Source organism: Pantherophis guttatus, chromosome 2 (assembly GCF_059756535.1).
Source record: "Pantherophis guttatus breed Tessera chromosome 2, ASM5975653v1, whole genome shotgun sequence".
In the NCBI taxonomy this organism is placed as follows: Eukaryota; Metazoa; Chordata; class Lepidosauria; order Squamata; family Colubridae; genus Pantherophis; species Pantherophis guttatus.
The window spans coordinates 37083753-37110020 of NC_142064.1; the positions used below are offsets into that span (position 1 = coordinate 37083753).

At 37.8% G+C, this 26268-nt stretch overlaps 2 protein-coding genes across 6 annotated transcripts in view; both read right to left on the reverse strand.

Moving 5' to 3' along the window:
• MCCC2 (methylcrotonyl-CoA carboxylase subunit 2) overlaps positions 1 to 4008 on the reverse strand; it is a 35169-nt gene extending 31161 nt beyond the window's left edge. For both annotated transcript variants that reach the window (XM_060690642.2, XM_034441176.3), the window contains exon 1: positions 1342 to 4008. In XM_060690642.2, coding sequence (XP_060546625.2) covers positions 1342 to 1608 — 267 coding nt within the window. In that variant the 5' untranslated portion in view covers positions 1609 to 4008. The remainder of the gene's footprint in view (positions 1 to 1341) is intronic.
• A 3579-nt stretch (positions 4009 to 7587) lies between these two features.
• The window catches only part of BDP1 (BDP1 general transcription factor IIIB subunit), a 47818-nt gene continuing 29137 nt past the window's right edge, over positions 7588 to 26268 (reverse strand). Inside the window, exons 27-41 of one of the 4 annotated variants that reach the window (XM_034441178.3) lie at positions 24552 to 24924; positions 22989 to 23096; positions 21232 to 21265; positions 20859 to 20942; positions 20156 to 20384; positions 19273 to 19436; positions 18790 to 18940; positions 17855 to 18026; positions 17009 to 17060; positions 16317 to 16515; positions 13122 to 13341; positions 11451 to 11493; positions 10823 to 11039; positions 10032 to 10263; positions 7588 to 9672 (exon numbers count right to left, since the gene is read on the reverse strand). In XM_034441178.3, coding sequence (XP_034297069.2) covers positions 9562 to 9672; positions 10032 to 10263; positions 10823 to 11039; positions 11451 to 11493; positions 13122 to 13341; positions 16317 to 16515; positions 17009 to 17060; positions 17855 to 18026; positions 18790 to 18940; positions 19273 to 19436; positions 20156 to 20384; positions 20859 to 20942; positions 21232 to 21265; positions 22989 to 23096; positions 24552 to 24924 — 2389 coding nt within the window. In that variant the 3' untranslated portion in view covers positions 7588 to 9561. Of the gene's footprint in view, positions 9673 to 10031; positions 10264 to 10822; positions 11040 to 11450; positions 11494 to 13121; positions 13342 to 16316; positions 16516 to 17008; positions 17061 to 17854; positions 18027 to 18789; positions 18947 to 19272; positions 19437 to 20155; positions 20385 to 20858; positions 20943 to 21231; positions 21266 to 22988; positions 23097 to 24551; positions 24925 to 26268 lie in introns of all 4 variants that reach the window. The other 3 variants (XM_034441181.3, XM_034441179.3, XM_034441177.3) reach the window with 3 other exon arrangements.

A 26268-nucleotide genomic window follows, 5' to 3' on the forward strand; every position in this document is an offset into this window, starting at 1 on the left:
ATAAATTCTAAAACTAAATAAATTTTGGATTGATTCCAAGACAGGCAGACTAATTATAAGCAAACCAGAAGACCGTGAGTTCTAGTCCCACCTTAGGCATTAAGCCAACTGGGTGACCTCAGGCCAGTCACTTTCTCTCAGCCCAGCTCACCTCACAGAACTGTTGCTGTGGGGAAAAAAGGAGGAGAAAGGAGCACCTGGAAAGTTAGTTTGCTATGGCAATTAAGATATCCAGCTAGAAATCAGAAGACTATGAGTTCTAGACTTTTCTCAGGCACAAAGCCGCTAGAGTGAATTTGAGTCAGCCCCTTTCTATCAGCTCTAGGAAGTAGGCAATGGTAAATCATTTCTGAAAAACCTTGCAGGGACTTATCCAGGTAGTCACTAGGAGTGGAAAAAACAGACTTGAAGACACACCCACTCACACAAAAATCCTGAGTTAAAACCTGAATTTTAAATCCACTTGTAAGGTATAAGATCCCTGTATTATATAGCAGAATTTGGGTTAGAACTGGGTCAGTTTAGGCAACATAGAACAGTTTGTTGAGTAGTTGAGACTCACAGCAAAGAAAGAGCTTTTGGAGGCAAAAAAATCTATTTTGCTCTCAATAAAGTAGATTGCTTACTGAAGTCAAAATTGAATTATGAACCTGTCCTTTTTTTAAAAAAAAAGCAAAAGCAGTGTCACCATCATCTAGCAACAGTAGCCTGAGTGGCGTAGGAGGCTAATGCCTCCTACTAAGGCAGCATTTAACATCCAGCTGCCTGCAATTACTGCGAGTTCAATTCTCACCAGGCTCAAGCCTTCCATCCTTTCTAAGGTAGGTAAATTGAGGACCCAGTTTGTGGGAGCAATAAACTGACTTTGTAAAAATACATAAAAGTATGAAGGCTATTGCTTAACGCACTGTAAGCCGCCCTGAGTCTCCAGAGAAGGGCGGCATATAAATCAAAATTTAAAAAAAAACTGTTTTGACTTAGTTTACTATATTGTCAATTGCTTGCCTATGACAACAGTGAAGGAGAAAACGGGACTGGGGGGTGGGTGAGACTTAATCTAGGTTGAAGACTGGGAATATTTCTGGAGCCAAGGGAGCCTTAAATGAGAAGAACAAACTACTGAGAAATACAACTGCTCTAATCTTTCAAGGGACTTTTTCTAGGTGCATTTTGGTGTCAATATAAATCACAGAAAAGAAAGGAATTCAGAGGAAATTCAGGTCCAGCCTCCTGCCTAAAGCAGATGTCACTGCAGTATCCCTACCAGCTGACCTTCATTCCAGTGCAAGATCAACAAGCGATCTCCAAGCGCGCTAGGAGTCTTCCTCTTCCTTGGCCTACCTGATAGAGTGGGGAGGCGACATCGGGCTGAGAACCCACAGTGGCCACTTTGTCGCCGTGATAAGCACGGCCGAGAGCCGCTGCAGCCGCCCGCGGACAGCCAAAGAGACGGCATCTTAGGCCCGGTAACATCGCTGCTCGGGGGCGCCGGGGGCACGACTTCCCGGGGCTGGAAGTAAGCACGCGGCCCCTCCCACGCCGAAGCCAATGGAAGGAGGCGTCGAAAAGCCGACGAGCCAGCAACGCCGCCTTGTTTCCTTTTTCCATCTCGGCCTTATTAAAGGGCCAGCCGAGGGAACCCTGGAAGCGTGCGCTAGCTCCTCTCCTCTTGAGACGGCGGGCCAAGGCTTAAAGAGTTAACGTTAAGGAGGAACTATGAGCTGCGGCCGGATTAGTCTCCCGCTCTCCTGTTCGAGAAACGCTGCTGGCAGAATGGAAAGAGGTTTAGGTCTTTGGGCCGCCGCATTTGGTTTTAAGAAAATGCAGACTGTCACATAGGCCCAGGCGTTGTGATGAAAAGGAATGGGAAAGTAAATTACAGTTTGGTTGATACCTGCTATCTAAACTAGGACTATTGTACCTAGGCTGTAAAATCAGGCAGCCAGCAAATGGCAGAATTTTCTGTATTTAGTCAATACTATCCTCATTTCAAATAGCTTTACTCTAAATTAACCATCATCACCTCTTACCTACTATCAAACTACTAGAAATCCTCAATTTATGATTATTCCAATCCTCTCGTTGCTTTCTATCTCCACAAGAAAGCTCTGGTAATCCTACACAAGATTATCTTTAGAATAACAGAGTTGGAAGGGACCTTGGAGGTCTTCTAATCCAACCTCCTGTTTAGGCAAGAAACCCTACACCACTTCAGACAAATGGTTATCTAATCTCTTCTTAAAAACTTGCAACTTCTGGAGTCAATTTGTTCCACTGATTAATTGTTCTGTCAGGAAATGTCTCCTTAGTTCTAAATTGCTTCTCTCCTTGATTAGTTTCTACCCATTGTTTCTTGTTCTACCCTCAGGTGCTTTGGAGAATAGTTTGATTCCCCCTTCTTTGTGGCAGCCCCTGAGATATCGGAACACTGCTATCATGTTACCCCTAGCACTTCTTTTCATAAGACTAGACATATCCAGTTCCAGCAACCGTTCTTTGTATGCTTTATCCTTGAGTCTGCTAATCATCTTCGTTGCTCTTCTCTGCACTCTTTCTAGAATCTCAATATTTTTTTTACATTGTGGTGACCAAAACTGGATGCAGTATTCCAAGTGTGGCATTATAAAGTGGTATTAACACTTCATGTGATCATAATTCTATTCCTCTGTTTATTCAGCCTAGAACTGTGTCGGCTTTTTGGCAGCTTCAGCACACTGTTGGCTCATATTGAAGTGATTGTCCACTAGGACTCTCACACTCACCACTATTGAGCAAGGTACCACATATATTGTACCTGTGCATTTTATTTACTGTTTCAGCTGAATTGTGCTGTTCTGTTACAAAACCTGATAAATTATTAATAAAATGTATAGGTGCAGTAAAACCTGGGATTTCAATAACAATATAAACTTTACTTAGTCCCAAGTCATATAGCAGAAATGCCTTTAAGTCTTGCTCTATATATAATAGTCTTTTGGCAATGCTATGGAATTACTGCTGTCGTCTGTAAAAAGTTTTCTCAAGAAAAAAGAAAGATTCTACCATAAGATATTTGAATGAGTCTGTACAGAATGTAACAGAGTTAATGAAATTCATAGCTTCTATAGCCAGTGATCACCTAATAGTTTCAATAAACACTGTTTTTACTTGATAAAATGTAATGTTAGTGATCTTACTGGAAGATTGGCAAGGAGGAATTGAATAGTAGTATGTACCACCTTCCCTTCATGCATGGTACATAAAACTTACTGTGTAATGTTTGAATATGTAATACAGAAATAAGCATTCATTTTAGTCACTAAAGTGTTATATTTGGATTATACAATTGAACCTCATTATTCACAGATTCAGTATGTGAATTTGCTAACATTTATTTGTAGCTCCAAAATCAATAATTGTGTCATTTTGCAGGCATTTGCAGACACTTGATGAGCAGCAAAAATTTTAATTACCCAATATGCAATTTCCCAGTTAAGATCAAACAAGGCAATGCTCTTCCTTCTTGTTTCTATTCTACTATAAACAAGTGTCCTGCATTTCCCCTAAGAGCAATAGTTTAGTATTCGCTAATTCAGCTTTCACATTTTTGTAGAACATAGCTACCACAAATAATGATGTATTTTGTTTTGTCCTGTCCTTAGTGGGTCATCTGTGTAAATTGGGATGACTAACAATGATTTCTCATCATCAATCCAACCATTTTGAGAAACATACTTCTTAACTTTCAGATGGTCTCATCACGATATGAACAAATCCTTTTTAACCTTGATGGCCTCAGTTTTGCAGAAGTAGATAAAGCATTCTAAGTGTAAGAGATGATTAACTTGTATTCTGCAAACTCCAGTGAGATGAGACCATATACAATGGGTGGAAATTATTTATTTATTTGCTTGTTTATTGATTGAATTTATATTGCTGCCTATTTGCCCATAGCGACTCAAGGTGACTTACAGAATATAAAACCACATTTAAAACAATAAAAACTAACAAAAAGAATCAAATAAATATAGTACAATATAACAAAATCACACACACCCACCTCCCACCCATGCAACAGCAGATCACACGAGCCATTTAATGTGCTCCATCCCACCCTGGGTTCCCCAGGCCTGCTGGAAGAACCAGGTCTTCAGCGCCTTCCGGAAGAGAATTAGAGTGGGGGCCATTCTAATCTCTGGGGAATGATGTTCCAGAGAGAGGGAGCCACCATGGAGAAGGCCCTTCTGGGTCCCACCAGATGTATCTCTCTCAGGGATGGACCCACAACATTCCCTGCCTCCCCGCTCTGATGGGTTGGGTAGATGTGACCGGCAAGAGACGGTTCCTCAGATAACCTGGTCCCAAGCCATGATTTTATAGTGATTTTAAATTATGGTGATTCAGAGCTTGTATAGGCTATTAAAGTCTCTGGCCAGTGGTTGAGTGATCTTGTTATAGGGGATATAGACATGGAACCCTTGTCATGGTCAGATCACTCACTCCTTCGTCTGGACCTTTGTACCGCTACACCCCGCCGCAGGGAGGCGGTCCCAATTAGATGGGTCCGCCCCAGGCGCCTGATGGATCCTGACAGGTTCCAGATGGAGCTTGGGCCAATTCCTGATGATCTGGCACACAACTCGGCCGAGGACCTGGTAGCTGCCTGGGATCGGGCGGCTGGTGGGGCCTTGGATCGAGTCGTGCCTTTGCGGCCTCTGACCCGCTGTCGATCCCTCGCGGCTCCTTGGTTCACCGAGGAGCTGAGGGAGATGAAACGCCGGAAAAGACGCCTAGAGAGCGGTTGGAGGGCCAGTCGCGCTGAATCTGACTGAACACTGGTAAGGTCGCATATTAAGACTAGTGGCAATAAAGACGGCAAAGTGTAATTACTTTTCCGCCTCTATTGCGTCATCAGGGAATCGTCCGGCAGCCCTGTTCAGGGTAACCCGCTCCCTGCTCCATCTGGGAGCGCGGGAGGATCCCTTGGAAGGCAGGGCGGAGGATTTCGGACAATACCTGTATGACAAAATCGCTCAGATCCGGGGGGACTTGGACTCTGACTGGGTAGATCAGGGCAGGGTGACGAGGAATAGTCTTGAGAATGTTATCTGGGAGGAGTTTGATGCTGTGACTCCCGATGATGTGGACAGGATTTTGGGGAGACTTAGTGCGGCCACATGTTTACTGGACCCGTGTCCCTCCTGGTTGGTACTGGCCTCTCGGGAGGTTACACGAGGCTGGCTCCAGGGTGTTATCAACGCTTCATTGAGTGAGGGTTACTTCCCCGCGGCCTTGAAAGAGGCGGTGGTGAGGCCTCTCCTCAAGAAGCCGTCCCTGGATCCGGCAATATTGGCCAACTATCGTCCTGTCTCCAACCTTCGCTTTCTGGCAAAGGTTGTTGAGAGTGTGGTCGCGCGACAGTTTCCGCAATTCCTGGAGGAAACATCCTATCTGGATCCATTCCAGTCTGGTTTCAGGCCTGGGCACAGCACGGAAACGGCATTGGTCGCGTTGGTTGATGATCTCTGGAGGGCTCGGGACAGGGGTTGCTTCTCTGTTCTGGTCCTGTTAGACCTCTCAGCGGCTTTTGATACCATCGACCATGGTATCATGCTGCACCGGTTGGAAGAGTTGGGGATGGGGGGCACCGTGTTACGGTGGTTCTCCTCCTTTCTCTCCGACCGGTCGCAGTTCGTGTTGACAGGGGGGCAGAGGTCGACCTCGAGGCCTCTTATATGTGGAGTGCCTCAGGGGTCGGTCCTCTCGCCCCTCCTGTTCAACATTTATGTGAAGCGAGATCATCCGTGGCTTTGGGGTGAGATACCATCAGTACGCTGATGATACTCAGCTGTACATCTCCACCCCAGGCCACCCCAATGATGCCCTTGAAGTGATGTCCCAGTGCCTGGAGGCTGTACGGATCTGGATGGGGAGGAACAGGCTCAGGCTCAACCCTTCCAAGACTGAGTGGCTGTGGTTCCCGGCATCCCGATATAGTCAGTTGACTCCATCACTGACTATTGGGGGCGAGTCTTTGGCCCCCACAGAGAGGGCTCGCAATCTGGGAGTCCTCCTGGATACACAGCTGTCCTTGGAGGAACATCTGACGGCTGTAACCAGGGGGACCTTTTATCAGGTTCGCCTGATCCGCCAGTTGCGGCCCTTTCTTGATCGGGATTCCCTGTGCACAGTCACTCATGCCCTCGTGACCTCTCGCCTTGATTACTGTAATGCTCTCTACATGGGGCTCCCCTTGAAGAGCACCCGGAGGCTCCAACTGGTCCAGAACGCAGCAGCGCGGGTAGTGACGGGAGCAGCATGGCGCTCCCATGTAACACCGCTCCTGCGCGAGCTGCACTGGCTCCCAGTGGTCTTCCGGGTGCGCTTCAAGGTGTTGGTTATCACCTTTAAAGCGCTCCATGGCATAGGGCCTAGCTATCTCCGAGACCGCCTGCTGCCACCGACGACCTCCCATCGACCCGTGCCTCCCACAGAGAGGGCCTCCTCGGGGTGCCATCAGCCAAACAATGCAGGCTGGTGACCCCCAGGGGGAGGGCCTTCTCTGTGGGGGCTCCCACCCTCTGGAATCAGTTGCCCCCTGAGATAAGGAGAATCCATGACCTCAGTGCCTTCCGCCGTGCCCTTAAAACCTTCCTTTTCCAACAAGCCGGGCTGGCCTAATTCTTTTTACATGTTTTTTAATTGTTTGGTTTATTGTTTTAATTAATGGGGCCAAATTTATATATATTTTTTAACTGTATTTTAATATTTGTATTTGATGTTTTTATTTGGCTGTTCACCGCCCTGAGTCCTCAGGGAGAAGGGCGGTATACAAATTCAAAAATAAATAAATAAATAAAATAAATGGAATGCAACTTCAGTATAGGCTAGTCAAAAAGCATGAAAGGCAGACCCATGGGATGGTAGTGCATGTATGTTTGCTGGCTTTGAAATGGTCTGCCCACCATCATCTCTTCGGGGTTCTCTTACTGGCACAAGGGACAGAAGGTCTTTCTTTCTTTGTCATCTTGTATTCTTCAATATTCTGGAATATTCTTTCATTTCTGCCTACAATTTGATTGCTATCTTAGTTATATTCTTCAGTACTCATGAATATTTGTTAACTATTGTCTTATGTTTACTACTTTGAAATAAAGCCCTAAGTACTGAGATTGTGTGGTCACTGCTTCTGAATTCAAAAGATCCTGTGACTCAACTTTGCTGACAGAGTAGTACCAAACCACCACTTAAATGTGAATGAACAGATCAGACTTACTTTTTTTTAAAGTATTCACGTTAATTTATAGTTTTATAGCCTAAAGAGTCATTATTTTAATTTAGTACATATTTATAAAACTGCCAATTCCAGTTCCACAAAATAATGTAAGAGGTAAAGTACATTGATGAACTAGTTTCAAATATAATAATGAACCTGTAAATTGAACTATACAATATGTAATAGTTTAAATATTTAATTTCCAATCTGTTCCTCACTGATAAGTAAATTAAATGTTTAAAAATGGAATAGTATAACAATGAAATATATATAATTAATTTTGTTGAATTTTCTAATTCCATCAACTATTAAAGAGAAACTTTGACATAAAATTCATATAAAAATTTATTCACATAATTTACATACATAATATGTCTGCTTTCTTTGAAACAGAAAGCTTTCGCATGAACATTACATACCACTGAAAATATGTATCAAACTTTTCACAAAAGGAACCCTTTTTGCATATTAATTTAAAATAAGATGTTCTACCAATTAACCAAGGTTATTTGTCTTTCTGTCATCAGTAAATATATTGATTTTGCTATGAAGGAACCTGTATATTTTAAAGAATTTTGTAAACATTGTCAAGAAAACATACTATAGTTTATAATAAATATTAACAGGATCTTCTTGTCCTTTCCACTTAGCAAGGAAAGGTAAGGCACCTTATAGCTTGGTTTCTAAAGATTTTTGTGCTACACTTTTTTCGTTGAAATTTAAAATTATTACAGCAGATTATGGTGGATTTTTGAGGATATATTCTTCCATGTATTAATATGAACCCACACTGCTCTATGGTGGAACTATTTGGGTTAACTGTTATCACTGAATATTAGATCTATATGTACATTTGATAAGTAAGATTCTTGTTTTATTTAATTTCCTTGCAACACTGCAAAATTAAAATAGGAAACCAAAATTCAGATCAGTCAAATCAATATAGAATTGTTAAGTCTCATAGAGTACCGAGTTTGTTACTAATAACTAGAATACTGACTTGGATATCTTTAGAAAAGAGGCACTGAAATAAACTGATCTTTGGTCATGACAAATAATAATTAAATGGGTCTACTGTAATTTTTTTAAAAGTCTGGATCCAACCAATTGTCTATGTCTGAGTTTTTAAAAATGCTAATACCTTTCATATGAAATCCAGTAATAATTTAATGTCTGCCTACAGTAATATTTGCACAGAATAAATCTAGGAAATAGAAATAGCTTAATTATTCAAAATTGTACACATGAACAATGGTAGATGCAGACAATTATTTTCATAGATATTGCATAGATTAAGAAATATCTAGAGAAAAAATTCTTTTCCAATCACTAATTGCACTGAAAAAAACAACTAGAATTTAAGATCCAATAGCTAATTTAAAAGTTATTTTATAGGATTCCTTTTTTCAGTCCGAATCATACTACAGATCAAAAAGGGGGGGAAAACAATGAGAAATGGAATATGTGTATAGCTTGTGTTATTAAACTAGTAACTTAGAGCAATAAGAAAAAAAACCCAAAAAAATTAATTACATAAAGCGGAAAAGAACCATATTTATAATGTTGGGGCAACTCTTACTCTCTCATACATTTTATTTTAATTCTCTTCACTGGTATAATTGGGTTTTAAAATGGCAGCTCATCGCTTCATAAATTTAGCACTTTAGCACTAAACAAAATTTACGGAAGTTATGTATTTTCAGGATGAACAGAATTAACACAGAATAATTATCTTTCTGTACATTCAATTTAAATATTTTTTCACATTTATGTCTGTACATTTAAAGTCATTAAACATTATTTTTGAAACAATTCACATATATTCATTATAAAAATATATAAAAAGATGTTGACTTCAATTTTCATTACCTACAACGTATTTATTACGTTGAAATGTCCAGAATTTGTTTATTTTAGAGATAATATTCTCCTTTCCATAAAGATTTACTTCATAAAAAGAAGCAAATATTATTTACATAAATATTGTATTGAAGTGGCATATGATCATTCTGCTATTCCTCATTGCATTTCTAAATCTTTCTAAATATGCATGTTTAGAAAAATGTAACATAATTCAAACAAAAACAGAGCTTTTCTGATCATGTACATCTTAACATTTAACATACTTTTTCATCAATGTTTCAAAAATATCAGACTGCTCAGAATAAAAGAAAATATTTTTCTCATTCAGCAAGTTTCCTCTTAATATATTAATATTAATATGTTAAACATAAATCATTTGTTTAATTAAGATATTACATTGCTTCTGGGATTATTAGAAACCAAGCATCTCATAATCTTCATGGTTATTCTGAATCATCCACCTCCATAAAAATATCACTAAAGAAATATTCTGAAATGCTTATTGCCTCTTCTTTTTCTTGCTCCTTAGCAGAAACCTCTTCCTCAGGTAAAACCTAAAAAACAATAAACATTTTACAATTTGATGCCTGTTTAATAATTATGTAAAAGCATAATATGCAGGATGTTTGAGTTAGTTATGCAGAGGGACAGGCAATTTTATGTTTTACAATATGATTTTCTGTACAAATCATCCTGCGATATCTATCTTATGAAATTAATCAAAAGTTTGAATCCAGAGGTATCTTTCTGATCACCAGTGAAATATTTCTCTGAGGACTGAAAGCATTCTGTCTAAAGTCTGGAGAATCTGATGCAGATAATTAAGATAGCAAGAGAAAATTGGCAAGAATTAGTTCCCAACTTTTTGGTACTATTAACAGATCATGTTTCTTATAAAGATATCCATCTATACCTGAACAGAAGAACAGCTTCCACTCTCATATTTTGAAGGTGACAGCATGGTTGTTGGTAATGAACTGTATTCCTGAATCTCTGTATTGTTGTCTTTGGAAGTTGAAGCTGGACATTCAGCGGTATTTTCAGAAATCAACGTACAGGTTTTCTGGGGAGGTTTGTTGTTTTCTTTAGCAGCTACCTCTTCATCAGTATTAATTTTACAGATTAAAGGTAGAAATCCCAACGATCTTTGATATGACATATTAAAAACAATTAAAATTAATGTAACAAAATGTAATAAATTAATAAAATTATAAAAATAACCCCAGAGATCCCCTGAATTTGATTATTGATTTGAAATCCCCTGAAATAGATTATTTAATTAATAAATTCATTTTCCACAGGTCCAGAAGTATTATGCTATTTATGCTTATTAGTAGGGATATTGCAAACTTAGAGATTTTTTAGAACATAAATAGACATCATGTATAAGTAAATGAATGTATACAGTATTATGGCTTTGATGGAGCAACAGTAAGAAAGCAAACATCTTAGTGAATGTTTTAATTAACAAATTTGTTGCCAAAATAGGGCATTTTATAATTGATACAAGATTGTTCCTTTAAATAGAACAGTGGTTAATTGTTCTATTTAAAGGAACAATCTTGTATCAATTAACAGTGGTTAACTTAGGAGAGCAATTATAATTTAATGGTTCTAAATTTCTCCCTTCATTACAAATATTAAATAAAAGATTATAGGATCAGAAAATGATATAACAATGTAAAAATGATGCTTGAATCATACCTGGGTAATGATGTTTTTGAAAGGGCTTCTGTATTTCTAACTTGGTCTGATTGTTCAGAACTGTAAGCTACACAGCGTCTTTGTTCTTTGTTTGTTTCTGTTTTTCCTGCACCAGGCATTCTTGACATGAGTTCAGCCTCACTATCTGTTTCACCAAGCAATGCAGTCCCTACATTCAGAGAAGACTGAGGCTGCTCTTTTTCCTCCACTTGTAGCTCTGTAAGTGACATTATTGAAAAATTACATTAAAGTAATTGGGAGACTAAGGAGACTAAGATAGATCTATTTCGGATTTATAAGTCCTCATCAGTTAGCCACACCCTCATCCCATGTATCCTCCCTGTAAAGGTACAGTATTTGTTTTCTTTCCTTTTCATAGGCTTTATGTGTATTTCTCTTTAGCCAGGTTCTTCCTACGTAAACCAAGATTTTTATGTCTTAGTCTCCCAATGGGCAGCAGAGTGTTTGCTGGCTGCCAGAAAAAAGCCTAGAAACTAGTGGATTGTGATTTCACTGAACTAGGGCTGCATAAAAATCTTGGTTTACGTAGGAAGAACCTGGCTAAAGAGAAATAAACATGTATATGTGTCATGATTCTGCATGTGAAAACAAAAGGAACTTTACCTACCAGCATCTTTTCTTGATATATACTGTAATGTAAGAGAGGTCCCCTGCATTAAAAAAAATATGAATATTGGTAAATAATTTCTTTTAGTCGCATGACTAAAAAGCTCAATACAGTAAGGTATTTTAACATGCTTCAGTTTGTGAAATGATGGTTTGGAGTTTAAGCTGCCTAATGAAATCAAATCTGAAGTGGGGACAAGAGCTGGCCCATCCCTTCAGCAGAATCCACCAGTTTCTAACACATGATTCAACCATAAACAGATTCAGCTTCCAGGATGAGCACCAGCATGCAGAACTTAAAAGAACTTAAAATCAGTGGAACAAAAAAGGAGCAAGGACCACATCTACTGCATCGTAAGTTCTCTCCACTAACTAAAGTTGGCTGAGGGGATTCAATACAGAACAGCCAACTTGGTTTATTTGCTTTTCAGATGTATAGCCACCCCCCGCCCCCGGTTCCATAATAATTCTGGCAGCATACAACATAAAAAACAGCATACAACATTATAATCAAGAAATATATGCCCACATAGCTGCAGTTGGGGGTGGGGTTGTGTTCTTCCCCAGCTATGGACCCCAAAGAACGCAGCACACACAAAGTCCATTCAAACCTTAGTTTACTAAATAAACCAGTCTTTTACAACAACGGCTGTTAATTAACTGCATTAACAGCCGCCAAGAATTCAAAGAATAATAACTGAAAGCTTACTGTGGTTGGCAGAATGCCCAGAAGCAATTTGCAGGAAGCTGATAAGATAAGCAAGACAAGACACGAAGGTATGTGAACGAAGTTGTTCCCTGCAAATTGCTTCAGTCAGCGTTCCTCCTTAAATAGGCTAAGGGAGTGGTCAATTAGCCCCAAGCCTTACTCTCGAGGAGACCTCCTCCTGAGGAACCACTCCTGCCTTTTGGCAGCTCTGCGCAACCATGCATCGAGAAGAGGCTCCTCCTCTTCGTCCTCTTCACTTAAGGGAGCTTTTGGAGATTCTGAAGGCCCTGGCTGAATCCCCGCCTCTGGCATCACATCTTCTTCAGCATCCTCATTGTCTGACTTGAGTGCCAGCTGCACAGGCTGCTGGCGCAGCACCACACCAGCCTCCTCACTGTCGGAATCAGTTACTAGTTGCACAGGCCGCCGATGGGCCACAACAAGTTGGAGGATACTTTTAAAATAATTTGTTATTTTAGAAAAAGGAAGTAACATGGCTGATTTTTTGCATGGCTTAAATTAACTGTCTATCAACTTCCCAGAAAATCAAGCATGCAAACTATTCACGTAGGCCTCTGTGAGTTCACTGCAGGACACAGTATTTAGAAATGAACCTTTATATCTGGACCAAAGGTGCTTTTTAAAGAGGCAACTGGACTTTGTTTTCCCTTGAAAACATTTCACTTCTCATCCAAGAAGCTTTTTGGATGAGAAGCGAAAAGTCTTCAAGGAAAAACAAAGAAAATCCAGTTGTCTCTTGAAAAAGCACCTTTGGGACAGCAATGACCTGGATGACTGAGAATTTCCATAGACACTTTGTATCTGTAGTTATCAATAGAATGCAAGACTAGGACAGACTCTTGCCACATTTTTCTCATGTGGTATCCAAAATTTTCTGGATCCAGTGGTAACTAACAGATAACGGATTCTGAAATAAATATTTTGTGAATCCTTGAATCTAACCTTATCAGAGCTTTCCAGGTGTTCTTCTATAGGAACAGTATGTCTTATCTTCTCAGAAACACTACTTTCTTCTATAGATATTGAAGACTTTTTCCAATTCTTCCAAGAGTTCAAACCCAAATCTACTAATTGTTCTGATGAAGATGGATGCAATTGTCTCTCTGTGGGGTCCGTGACAGAAGCAGCACTTTCTTCAACTGCAGCTTGGATTGATCCAACACTGTATAGAGATATGTGTGTGTGTGTGAATCTCAGATATTACTGAGATTTAAAGCTTACTTTACATTCAAAGCCTTATTAATAATAAAATATTAACCTCAGAAGTAATTTCACTGATACCAATGAAATTTTATTGTCAGTTATGGCTTTGTTTAATTGGCTTTCTTTGTTATAAGATTACAGCAATAAACAATCTTTGGAGACCACAGGCATATACCGAATGTTGTTACCGTCTTGCAGATGCTTTCACAAAATAGCTACTATGCCCATTTAGTTATGCAGAACTAACCTGACAAGGCTGCTTCCTGCTACACTCTTACACTCGCAGAATGGCCTCTACAATATCTTTTTCATTTTATACAGTAGGCTAATAGGGCCTCTCTGAAACAAAGCATGAAACTGCAGATATCCATTTTCCAAGAATATCTGTGCATACCAGATGCACAGTAAGGCATTCTTAGAATTCTTAGAAATAAAGACTATAAATACTGGCATTTTTTCAGCACTGCAGGTTACTATTGATTGCAAGAAAAGAATCTAAAAAAAATAAAACCTCTTAAAGATAGGAAACTAGGCAGTGATCATGAGAAGTAACCACAAGCACATTGTGATGGTGGGAACTGCTTTCCCCAGGTGCAGAAAGTTATTTTGACCCTTTTTGCAGTAAATCTTATAACATGTTTATAAGGGGTTGTTTTTATTTTTTTATTTTCTATACTGTGTTTTTACTGTTTGTAAGTCGCTAGAGTTGCTGTGAGCCAGGGGTGAAATCCAGCAGGTTCTGACAGGTTCTGGAGAACCGGTAGTGGAAATTTTGAGTAGTTTGGAGAACTGGCAAATACCACCTCTGGCTGGCCCCAAAGTGGGGTGGGAATGGAGATTTTGCAATATCCTTCCCCCAGGAGTGGTGAGGGAATGGGAATTTTGCAGTATCCTTCCCCTGGAGTTGGGTGGGAATGGAGATTTTGTAGTATCCTTCCCCAGCCATGCCCACCAAGCCACACCATGCCCACCAAGCCATGCCCACAGAACTGGTAGTAAAAAAAATCGGATTTCACCACTGCTGGGAGAGAATAGGCAGCCATATAAACTTTCCAAACAAACACTTTTTTTCTCATTAATAATTGATAGTTCTAATGTACTTTGCTTACTTGCCTGCCTCAAGTTTGCATGGCTACAAATAAAAGTAGGTAATTCTGCATTCATTTCTACGAAGAATACCCCCCAATATTTTCAAAAGTCACACAAGTTAGCTCTTTCCCAAAATGTCACTTTTAAACATGTACATACTCATTTATTCTGAATGGTGTTTTTCAAATTTGGCAACTTTTAGTTTGTGTGGACTTTTAATTCCCAGAATTTTCCAGTTAGCACACTGCCTGGAGAATTCTGGGAGTTGAAGTTCAGATATCTTAAAAGTTATCAAGTTTGAAAAACACTGATTCAGAATATACTGGAATACAGGTAGTTCTCGACTGCATTTAGTGACTGTTTGAAGTTACAACAGTGCTGAAAAAAAGAAGCTTATGGTCATTTTCCATACAACCTTTGCAGCATCCCTGTGGTCATGTGATGAAAATTAGGACGCTTGGCAATTAGTATGTATTTATGATGGCTACAGTATCTCGGGGTCATGTGATCACGTGCCTTCCACTGTGCCCTTAAAACTCACTTTTTCCAGCAAGCCGGGCTGGCTTAAGAAGAAATTTTTAAATGTTTTAATTGGTTTGTGATTTTTAATTTTTGGGCCAAATTTATATATATTTTAACTGTTTTTTAATATTTGTATTTTATGTTCTTAATTCTGGCTATACACCGCCCTGAGTCCTCAGGGAGAAGGGCGGTATATAAATTGGAAATAAAATAAAAATAAAATAAATAAATCACATTTTGGGACCTTCTGACAAGCAAAGTTAATGGGGAAGCCAGATTCATTTAACAACCATGTTACTGACTTGACAACTGAAGTGATTCATTTAACAACTATCTTGCTTAGCAATGAAAATGTTGGGCTCAACTGTGGTTGTAAGTCGGGGACTATCTGTACATTGTTACATCTCTTTTCAAGAGAAAGAATATTAAATTTAACACGTGCCTATGGCTTAAAGGCAAAGTCCCCTCTCTATTTTTAGTTTGTCCCCAGAAAAGTACTTACCAAGGATTAAATTGGATTTAATCTTAGTAGGTACAATTTAATCAAGGCCTTGGCAACATGTTGAACTAAAAAATGTTTCATGTTTGCTTCCCAAGGTTAAGAGATTCTCATATGCAAACAAAGAACTCTTTATTGAGTTGACCTTGAAATATGGACTTTATTTATTTATTTATTCCATTTACATGGCTGCCCATTTCCACAAGTGACACTGGTTGGCAACCAATCTTAAAATAAATTAAAAACAAATTCTCTTCAGACATAAAAAAATAAAATATACAGCAGCTATATCACTATTAAAGGCTTTTAACACAATCAGGAGATGGGACCCTTCCACCCTCAGGGCCCCAGGCCAGGGCACAGAACCAAGTCTTTAGTATCTTGTGAAAGGTCAGCAGAGTCAGGGTCATCCTAAATCACTGGAGGGAGAATATTTCATAGTATAGGTGTTTGGAGCAAAAAAGCATGTCTTATAGGCCCTGACAATTAGCATTCGTTAGCTAACAGAACCCAAAGCATGCTTATCCTCCTGGGCCAGATTGGACAGGTAGAAACATGGACTTCAACCAGCCTCTGAGAAAAGGGAAACAAGCATAACACAGTGCTGCCCACTCCCTGAGAAGGATACCATGATTAATAGTATCAAAAGTCACTTGACAGGACAAGAAAACCAAGGATTGTTAATCTCCATGAAATAAGTAGAATTTTAAGCCAGGCAGGCAATATCAAGAGAAATCTCAGCCTCAAAATCCAGTCTCTAGTTTTAAGAAGTTCCAGAAGTTAGCACCTGAATGCTAAAGATTACATTCATATTTAACATTTACCTTTCATCTCTTCTCAGTTCCAATGAGTCCATATTATCTGAGGTGAAAAGTATCGGTGGAGGAAGCAATTCCCCAGAACCATGTGAAAGCACAGCAGGGACACTATTACATTCCACAGAATCAGGCGAGATTTCCACCAGTGTTAGAATGAACTCTGGCTCTTCCTCTGCATCTACGAAATCTGTAATGTCATCTCTTACTATCAAGAGTATCAATAAAAACAGCAGAAAAAGTAAACCCTTGAGAACATAAGCATTCAATTTTTCTTATATACTTATTTACTTCTAAATCACCATGTGTTTGCATTTCTGAGCAATGCAGATCCTGTAAGGAAAAGTAGGCCTGCTTAACCAAATAACCCAAGTTATTCTGGTAAGCAAATATGCTTACCACTCCTGTAGATATTAACCTGCTTAAAATGTGCTGTGTCTTTCTGCTCTTTTTTCTCTCTTGCCATTCAAGTCCCCTGATCATTCTCATTACTCTATTTCTTGTCCTTAAGTCTCACTTTACTCCTTCCTCTCAATAATTATTCTTTTCCCCTTCTATCAGATAATGGTAGCATTAAGGAAAGATGCAAATAGGATAAATGCAAGAATACTTTATTTTAAATCCCAAAAATGTCCTCTAAGAAAAATTAAATTATAAATAAAGGTTGTGTTCAGATAAAAAAATTAAATATTAGATCATACCTGCACTCATCTCTGTCATTGCTGAAATGATGGCATTCTTGTTTCCTTCAGTCTAAGAATAAAAATATCACAATGAATATATCCAGCATGTCAAATAATTCTAGTGTCCGGTATATATAACTCTAAAATAATTGCATATGTTTAGGCATGCTGTCAGAAATCACATAAAGCTCTTCTTGTCCCAGGAATTCAAAGGAAAGAAACTGGAAAGCCCCTAATAAATAAAACTATGAACAAACTAGAAAAATAGCAAGTGTCAGAACACAACATAAATCATTTGTAAATGAAAATACATATAATATTATTAATCAAGAATGGAATACAGCATATTTGCCTTTCATTTACAGTATTTAGAAACAACTATAGCCCAGCAGTTTTTCAGAAAAATAATATGCAATAATTTAAAAACAATATTCCTTCAATAGTTGTAATTATAGTAGCTTCATCTAAACCCAAATGTCCTTTTTCCACTAACACTTTGTTCATTAATGGAAAGTCAAACACTTTTTGAAAGAACAGTGACAAGCCTTTTCAAAACAAATATAACTACAATTTTAAATCAATGCTAAATGCTTACTAAAAAGGCATAGCTTACTGGAAAGGAAGCATGAAAAGAAAAAGCAGTTAAAGTGTATAATTCAGCGTTTAATATTAGCAACCTATCCAATTTATACAAACACACATATAACTCTCAACAGAATTAACCAGAATATACTATGATGAATTTAACTAGAATATGGTTAACCAAAATATGATGAATGTTGTAAACTTATATTATTTAGCAACATTTTTCCTTTTATGCTACATTCCAAAATGTAGCTATTTTGGTTAATTAACACTTCTTACTTGTGCAACTTCAGCTGTAGAAAACTGGTGTTCAGCAGACCCAAAAGTGTAGATATTACTCTGTATGTTGAGATTATCTGGTGGTTCAGATAAACAAGTTGCTGCTTCTTGAGAACATTTTGGAGATGTCAACTCAGATGAAATTTCACAAATATCTTGTATCGGGTTTCCACTTTTGCAAAAAAATGAAAATAGTTTTAATCTAGATGCTGTTTATCAATGAATTGTTCCAGAACATCTTTATACCATGCCAATTTAAAATTAATGGCATGCGGTTTACAATCATTATGTATAAACAATGGCACCACACCAGTGGTGGGTTCCTCCCAGTTTGGGCCGGTTCGGCCGAGCCGGTAGCGGTGACGATATGATGTCACCGAAGCGGTTCTCTTTGTTCAAGAGCTGGGCTCTCCCACCCGCCCCCGCCTTATTCTTAACTTTTATTTCTTCTTTTTTAGCCCAGCTGATCGGTGCGGCAGAGTGGATTGCTGCACCTCATCTGGGCAGATTCCTAACACGCTTACGTGGAGCGCATGCACGAAGAGGCGATCGCGAGCGAAGCACATTCACAAAGAGAACCGGTAGTAAAGCCGGTTAGAACCCACCACTGCACCACACAATTTAAGAAATGTAGATAGTAAGGAACATGGTGCTTTATAAAGAGAAATGAATTCCAATTCTCTTAAGAAGATACTTCATTGCTCTCATGCATCTAAACTTATTTGAAAAAAATTAAGAGCATTTATATTTAAATATTAAGATTGACTGCTTTTTTTAGAAAATGCAAAACATCATTTATAATTATATTCCCAGTAATTTTTGAGAACTTCACCATGCAGACATCTATGTTTTACAAAACAATTTACTACATATTATGAAACATCACCCCAAACACTTGAGAAATAATAAAAATACAACTTTAATGGGATGTATACCTTTCCATATTATTTTCCTGCATGACGGGGCCAGCACTTACAGAATGTACATCACACTGTCCAATAGTGCTGATTTTAGCAAGCTGCTCATCCATTTGGAAATTCATTTCAACTTTCTGCTCTTCTCTAGGTTTTTCTGACAATTTGTCATCTGTTACTTTAGATATTAGAATACACAGGAAAAGTTTGTAAGCTATTACTATTTAGATGAGGTGGACAAAAATACATTTTGCTTAGTTGTGAGATGACTTAGTTGTTACCTAAAGTATAGACTGATCTAGAATTTTATAAGCCACTTAGACTTTGTCATTAATCTACTAGCTATCAAGAAACAAATGTCCAAATATTTCTACAAAAATTAATGAATTAGGCGTAGCCCATAGATTTAAAAAAATAACACCCTCTCTCAATTGTGCTGATAGCTATAAATATCAATAAGATTTTATTTCAAAATTTTCTATGGTATAAACTTCAAAAACCTACCGTTTTGGATTTCTTTACATTCTTCCATATTTGAACCTAGATTCAGAGGTTTTTGAGAAACATTCCTGGTAGATACCAAGCCACTATTAAGATTTGGTTTAGGCTTTGGGAGTCTGTATCTTGCTGGCCTGGGTATTTTATTTCTTTTACATAAAGATACAGTACTGCAGACAAAAGTAAAATGTCATTAAATGGATCACTCATTTTCTCAGCTCTTAATATATTATTAGGTAGAAAAATTAGCAAACAACTTTAGGACTACTAAATCTGTGCTACGGAATCCCAGAGTAAAGATATATAATATATCCCTTCATTGGCATCTAGAGTAATCTGGATTTATCACTAAAGGAGGAATTTAGGAAAGACGCTAAGGAACTGTTTTCACACTCCACATCAATGTATAATATGCTTATAACGTAGGCATATTATACGATAGCTTCAAATATGAACTGGAAAAAAGTTGGATTCTTAGCTGTTTATCACTCTGAATATAACACATGAAAATTAACATTAGAATTTAATTATCCTAATAATATTAATAATTAAGGCAGATTACTGTCCTCCAGACATTTTGTGTAGCAATCCTAGTTTGTTGGTAGTTCACTATGCTGATTATTTGGATTAAATTCCCATAATGCCATACAGTCACATTTTAATAGATGAGCAACTTATAAAAATCTTTAAAATAAAAATATTTATAATGCAGATTTCTGCATTTTCATTGCACGTGCACCAAAAGTTAAGACAATAACTTAAAAAAATTAATTTGAAATGGGGAAATTTGTTTTATACAATTAAGCATGTTATCAAAATAATACTTAATTTAAAAATGGATAGGATTCCTAATTTTAAAAAATGTTTGGGGTAATATAGGAGAACAAACCTGCAGACTCTAGTTTCCTGTGAAGATTTTTCCAAATCTGCGGTAGTTTTATTTGTCTCATGTGGTGAAACCAGTGCAGTTTTTGAAGAGTCTGGAAGTAACACAACTGTCTTTTCTTCCAAGCATTCTTCAGAATATGATGGTTTACTGCTGTTACCTTCTGTATTATTTGTATTATTTGAATGAATAGGTTCATTTGCTGAAGGGACTGCTATTTGTACTTCATTTCCTGAATATAAAAATATAACAGGTAGATTCAATTTATCCTTATTGAGACATTCCTGCATTTAAAGCAAATCAAATGAAATCATTAAATTGTTCCTTGACTATTCAAAACATAGTTGCACTTGCACAGCAGCAGGAAAAAATGAGAGACACAGAAGACAAAAGCATAACTTTTTTTCAGGTTTTGAAAGGTGCTAATAATATTTTAGGCTTTGCATAATTATTTTGTCTCCAGTGTCAAAATAGCAAGAAACTTTGCTGTGATTCAATGAAACCGGACCGAGCTATGGAGACTTTAAAAAGCCTTCCATCCTTCAGAGGTTGGTAAAATGAGGACTCAGGTTGTTGGGAGCAATATGCTGACTCTGTAAACTGCTTAGAGAGGGCTGTAAAAGCTCTATGAAGTGGTATATAAGTCTAAGTGCTATTGTTACTATAGGCTATCCACTCTCATTGTACATGATAATATTGACCATACCTTGGATATCAGTACGTAACTGAAACACTGGATCTCTCATAGCAAGTAAAGTCATGGCTGCTTCAGTACTTCCATCATTAATTCCTAAAAAAGTTTCCAAATATATAGGCTTACAAATCAACAAACGTATCACATTTCTTTATATTATATTATTGAAAATATCATTATATTTTCAATGGAATTTATTCACAGATAAGTAGATATAGAAATACAACCTTAGTGATTAATGCTTGATTCATTCAAAGAAGGATTTAGGAACATCCTCTCTACACCCACAGCCACAGCCACAGCCACACACCATGTAAACTAAAAGCTATACTTTTAATTAAACAAATCTCCATTAACTTGTTCATGAATATTTTGGACAATGTACCTGTTCCTTTTGTTTGTTCTTCTTGTGTAATATCCTTTTGAAAGAGAGAGAAAAAAGAAATCAACTACTATGTTTCTGGACTACATTTTAAAATAAATTAAATGAACCAACTTTGATTTTTCACTTCCATGAATGGATATAATTCTAAATCTTTATGCTAAAAACAGTTGCAAATAGATTTATTTTGTGGTATTACTATCAAATAATATAATAGTGACAATGGACTCAGTTTACCATAAATTCAATTACATCCTTCCCAGTATTTCTAACCACACTGTGTTCAAGACTATTTACTGAAGAATACTCAACAACAATCTTGATAAGCAATCAGTTCCATCACCAACAAAACTCTTACTATCTCACATATTTAAAAAATCAGTTATAGTTGACAAGAAAGAAGTTTTAATTTTAACTCTGGATATCCTTATCCAGAGAATTATATTAAACAATTAAACAATTTTATAATTAAAGCACACTATTTTGTAAATTTTATACCACTTTGCCTAATATCCAGGTATTAATTACTGGATTAATCAGAGATACATGTTGGGGGTCAATAGCAAACTATGATAATACACTGATAAGAAGTAAAGCTAATGAAATCTCATTATTTTTCCATCAATAGTTTTATTACAAAGAATAATGCTATAACCAAACCAAGGTTTACCTAGAATGGGAGACTTTGAATGAATCCAATACAATCCTAGCACTTTTTTAATAATAGTAGTAGCGGACCACAATTCCCTGTTTTCTTTTAAGTACATTATAACTAATGTTAGGAAAGTGAATGAAAGTTCTGCTTTCTGTATAATTGAACCTTGTTTAATCGATCTGTCAATCAGTCTATCAATCAATCAATCAATCAATAACAGCAAGTAAATGCCAGCAGCAATTGCAAGATGAGAAGTTAAACAGGAAAGTAGATAATTTGCTTACAATAATAAATTGTTACAAAGATCTTGGTGGATCAAGTCTTTTGTGAGTGGTCCTCTGTTTACAATGGCAATTGGGATTGGTTGCAATTATAACCCAAAGATGTGCAGGCTGTTAAGTGGAAAGTGTCAGAAGCCTCAGGTAAAGAACTTGAGGATGCCATAGGGGAGTAGGGAAGTGCCTAAGAGGGATAGGGAGGCTGGGGGAGACCTTGGGAGTACAAAACTGTCTATGTCAGAGGTCTCCAATCCCCAGGCTGCGGCCTGGTACCAAGCCACAGCCTGTTCGGAACAGGGCCACACAAGTGGCGAACAAGTGTGCAAGTACACACAGCTCCATTTGCATGAATGATAGGCGCGCACACTCGCCGCTTCTGTAAATGGAGCTGCGCATGCATCCCCTCTCCCACCCCACCAGTTGACAAAGCTGGAAAGGTCAGAGACCCCTGGTCTATGTGAAGTTGGGGGAGTGGGTCCTATGGTGTGAGTACAGGAAGGCCAGGGGAATTTATCAGAGTGACTTGCAATCTTCCCTGTCAGTTTTCCCACTGACTTTGCTTATGGGAAGCCAGCAGGGAAGGTTGCAAATGACAATCATGTGACTGAGGGAAATTGCAATAATCATAAGTGTTGCGCAACCAACTGCCAAAATCACAATCACATGGTCATGAGGGCATTGTGATGTCCAGAACTTTGAGGACTACTCATTCAGTGCCACTGCAGCTTCTAACAGTTGCTGTAATGACAACAGTAGGACAACAGTAATGCTCATTCTGCCTTACACATATTTATGTTTCATCATAAAAGAAAAATTTGCATACTTACAACTGCTGGAATGTACAATTTGCTATCATCTTGCACCACAGGCTGAATAGACAGATTTAGATCATGAGAGATACATGGCTCATCTGCAACATTCTCATATATCTCCAACTGTCATGGAGAAAAACAACAATTATTTTAATTGTCCAAAATAATCTAGTTGATTCTCTTTTTATATGCTATAATGTTATACTTCGAAATAAAAGTGCAAACTATAAAATATAAAATCCAAGTTTACTCAAAATACACTTACAGTGACAATTACATTTCCCAGGTTAATTACTCATGTTAAGACTGCTTCCACATTAAAATGCATTGGCAATTATAATAATTTTACAGGGCAACAATTATCCTTTAATCATTTGCACAAGTTTTATTTTTCTTTTGTTCACCTATGTTCTTAAAAGATATAATTTGTTTAACCAATAGTCTGGGAGAGAAAGGCAATTCTTCAAAAGTGTGACGTTCCTTCATGCATCACACCCTTTTCTTAGGGAAAAACTCAGTTCTATTCATTAACTCTCCTCCATTCTGTATATGACTTGTTCACTCATTCTAAAGGCAAAATAAAGTTGCCTTGAACCATGAGATGGGTAGCAAATAAATTTGGTAAATAAAAATAAATAAATTAAACTATGCATGTGGAAAGTTCATACAAAGATGTTTCTAAGATCTTTTTTTGTCCCCATTATTGTATTTACTTATACTGGAATACACAAAATTATCATTTGGAGAATTACCTTACCTCTACATATTATTCTATTAGGACTCACTTTGAAAAAGCACATGTCTCTATCCGAGCATAAAAAAGTGAACACGCTATCTAAAAGGCAGTTTTAAGATTCTTATATGCCCCTCATAATGACACAAATAATGAACTGGGGAAAGAAGTACATAGAGCAGTTACTAATGTTCTAGTGGTAATGACTAAACCACTAGTCCTTACAGACAGATTTACAACTTTTATGTACTTTAAGTAGCTCTAATAATCTTGTTTTTAAAGGGATCATTGCTAGGAAGTCAGCCAGCAGTTCCTGGCTGGCCTTAGGGAAGATTAGCTGGGCATGCCTGTCAGCAGGTGCAGGGAAAGGGAAAGCTAAGTCTGGCAAGGCAGGAAGAAGGCTAGGCCTCTTGGAAGTGGGAAGAGAGGGAAGAGCCCTGCACACTGCTGGGTCTTCTGGGCATGGATGGGAGGGGGGAGGAAGGGGAATAGAGGAAGCCCACATGCTGCCTTACAACCTACAGCAAGTTTCTGCATGTCTGTGGGTGCTGAGTGGAGACCTCCCCCCCCCAAAGCATTCCTGCATTGTGGTTGCTTAATGACCACAATGGACAGACTTGAGATTGTTGTTGGTGACTGAGGCAGTTGGGTGGATGTCTCTCTTAACAACCATAATGACTTACAACCAAAATTGCGGACTCAACTTTTCTTCACCAACTTTTAACTAAAATTTAGCTGAGAAAGGTCTTATCAGGTTTCACTTGACTCTAAAAGGAATCTATGGCACAAAAAGACTAATGGGATGCATTAATTGAACATTTTTTTAGTTGGTATTTTTGATATACCTCTTCCATTGTTTCTTCAATGTGCATAGGAACAGGATTTGGAGATCGAAGCCCTTTAGGAACAAACACAGGAGCTTTATTTACTTCTTCTGGTGAAAAAAATTCAACTTCATATTCTGATTCAAGTTCATCCTCATCATCCTCCTCCTCCTCTTGTGAAGAAGCTCTAAGGGTTACCAAATTAACTTTAGAATTTCCATTTCTTGATTTTTTACGAGGGGCTGGTTTTAAATTTCTGCCTTTGATGACATGTTGTTTAACTTTTTGTTGGTGCTTCATTTTTCTACCATGGTCATTTTCACATTCAGAAGTGGAAGATGTTTTTGAATCATAGTTTTTGCTCCTCTGCTTTAATGTTCTTCCTGGTTGCTTTCTAGATCATAAAGAGATGCTTTAATTAATAGAACTGACAAAAAAGGAACAAAAGTAAATAGTTCTAAAGTAATTTTTAAAATATCAAAAATACAAGATAACAGATATCTTGATTTTCTTTTAGGCATCTGAGTTACTAAAATAGATTTTTAAGAATTGTTAATGTATAAATGAGTTTATATTCTGGTATTTGAAATTAAAAGAAATATTGTAGGCCGTGTTCCCATCTAAAAATACACTCAAACCATTCTACCAAGTCTTATATCCTTGCTGATCAAATCTGAAACAGGGCCTATGAATTCATTGGCCTGGGACTGACAAATGCAACCCCCAATTGACATGAACAAGCACAGGCACAGGCAAAATATTTGAAGGTGTAAGTGAGGCACACTGGAGCAAAAATTTCTAACTTCGTAGCTCTCTGAATCCAACTGTGGAAAACACAGAGCAGTCCCTATGTTAAGCTAGATCAAGATGTTCTCACTGAGTAGCAACTCTGACACATTTGAAAAGCAATGCAATAGATCTGAAAAAAAATACAGACAACAACAACCAAAACATGGGGCGGGGGGGCGGGAGGGGGGTTCAAGTGCCAACCTTCTGGGGGGGGGGAAGCTAAAATATATGGAATTTATGCTTAGCTCAAAGGAAAGGTGACTAGAAGGTTGCGGAACATAATCAAAACATATTAAAATATCTGGAACAGAGGAAGTGGATAAGGAGAGTATTTACAGCAGGCTATTTTTTAAACCCATAATTGACCATAATTAACCTGTAACATTTGTTATGACAGGTCGTGGTGGTGCCCACTAATTTGGATGATTTTGAAAGATATTTGATACATTTATGGAGGTCAGGAGTATCAAGCACTATTTGTCTTGAAATTTCAATGTAATGTTTGGGTTGAGGGCAAAATGACTACATATACCAGTTGCAGAAAAATAATGGCAGGAGTATGCCTCCATCTCCAGCTTGCAAGTACCACAGAAGCATCCACAGTCATCCTGAACGGAAGCATCCATGGTCATTCTGAAGTCAGTAGACATCAAAATCAAATTCAATGAATACATAAGTAAAACTAAATACAGATACTTGTCCTGGACTAAGATGGGCTTTTGATCCAGAAGAGCTATTCTTATGTTCTTAAGGTAGAGATATACAGTATTCAGGTGTTTGTCTGCAAGCATTTGATGAATAACCACAATGAGTAATAACTGAATTACTATACCCTTACTATTACCCTTACTATACATAGACTTGCTTTGATCAGGTTTGATAAGAATCAGCTGTGTAAGAGAAGATGAATTATAACCCCAGTATAAAACTCTGAGAGGACTCGGACCCT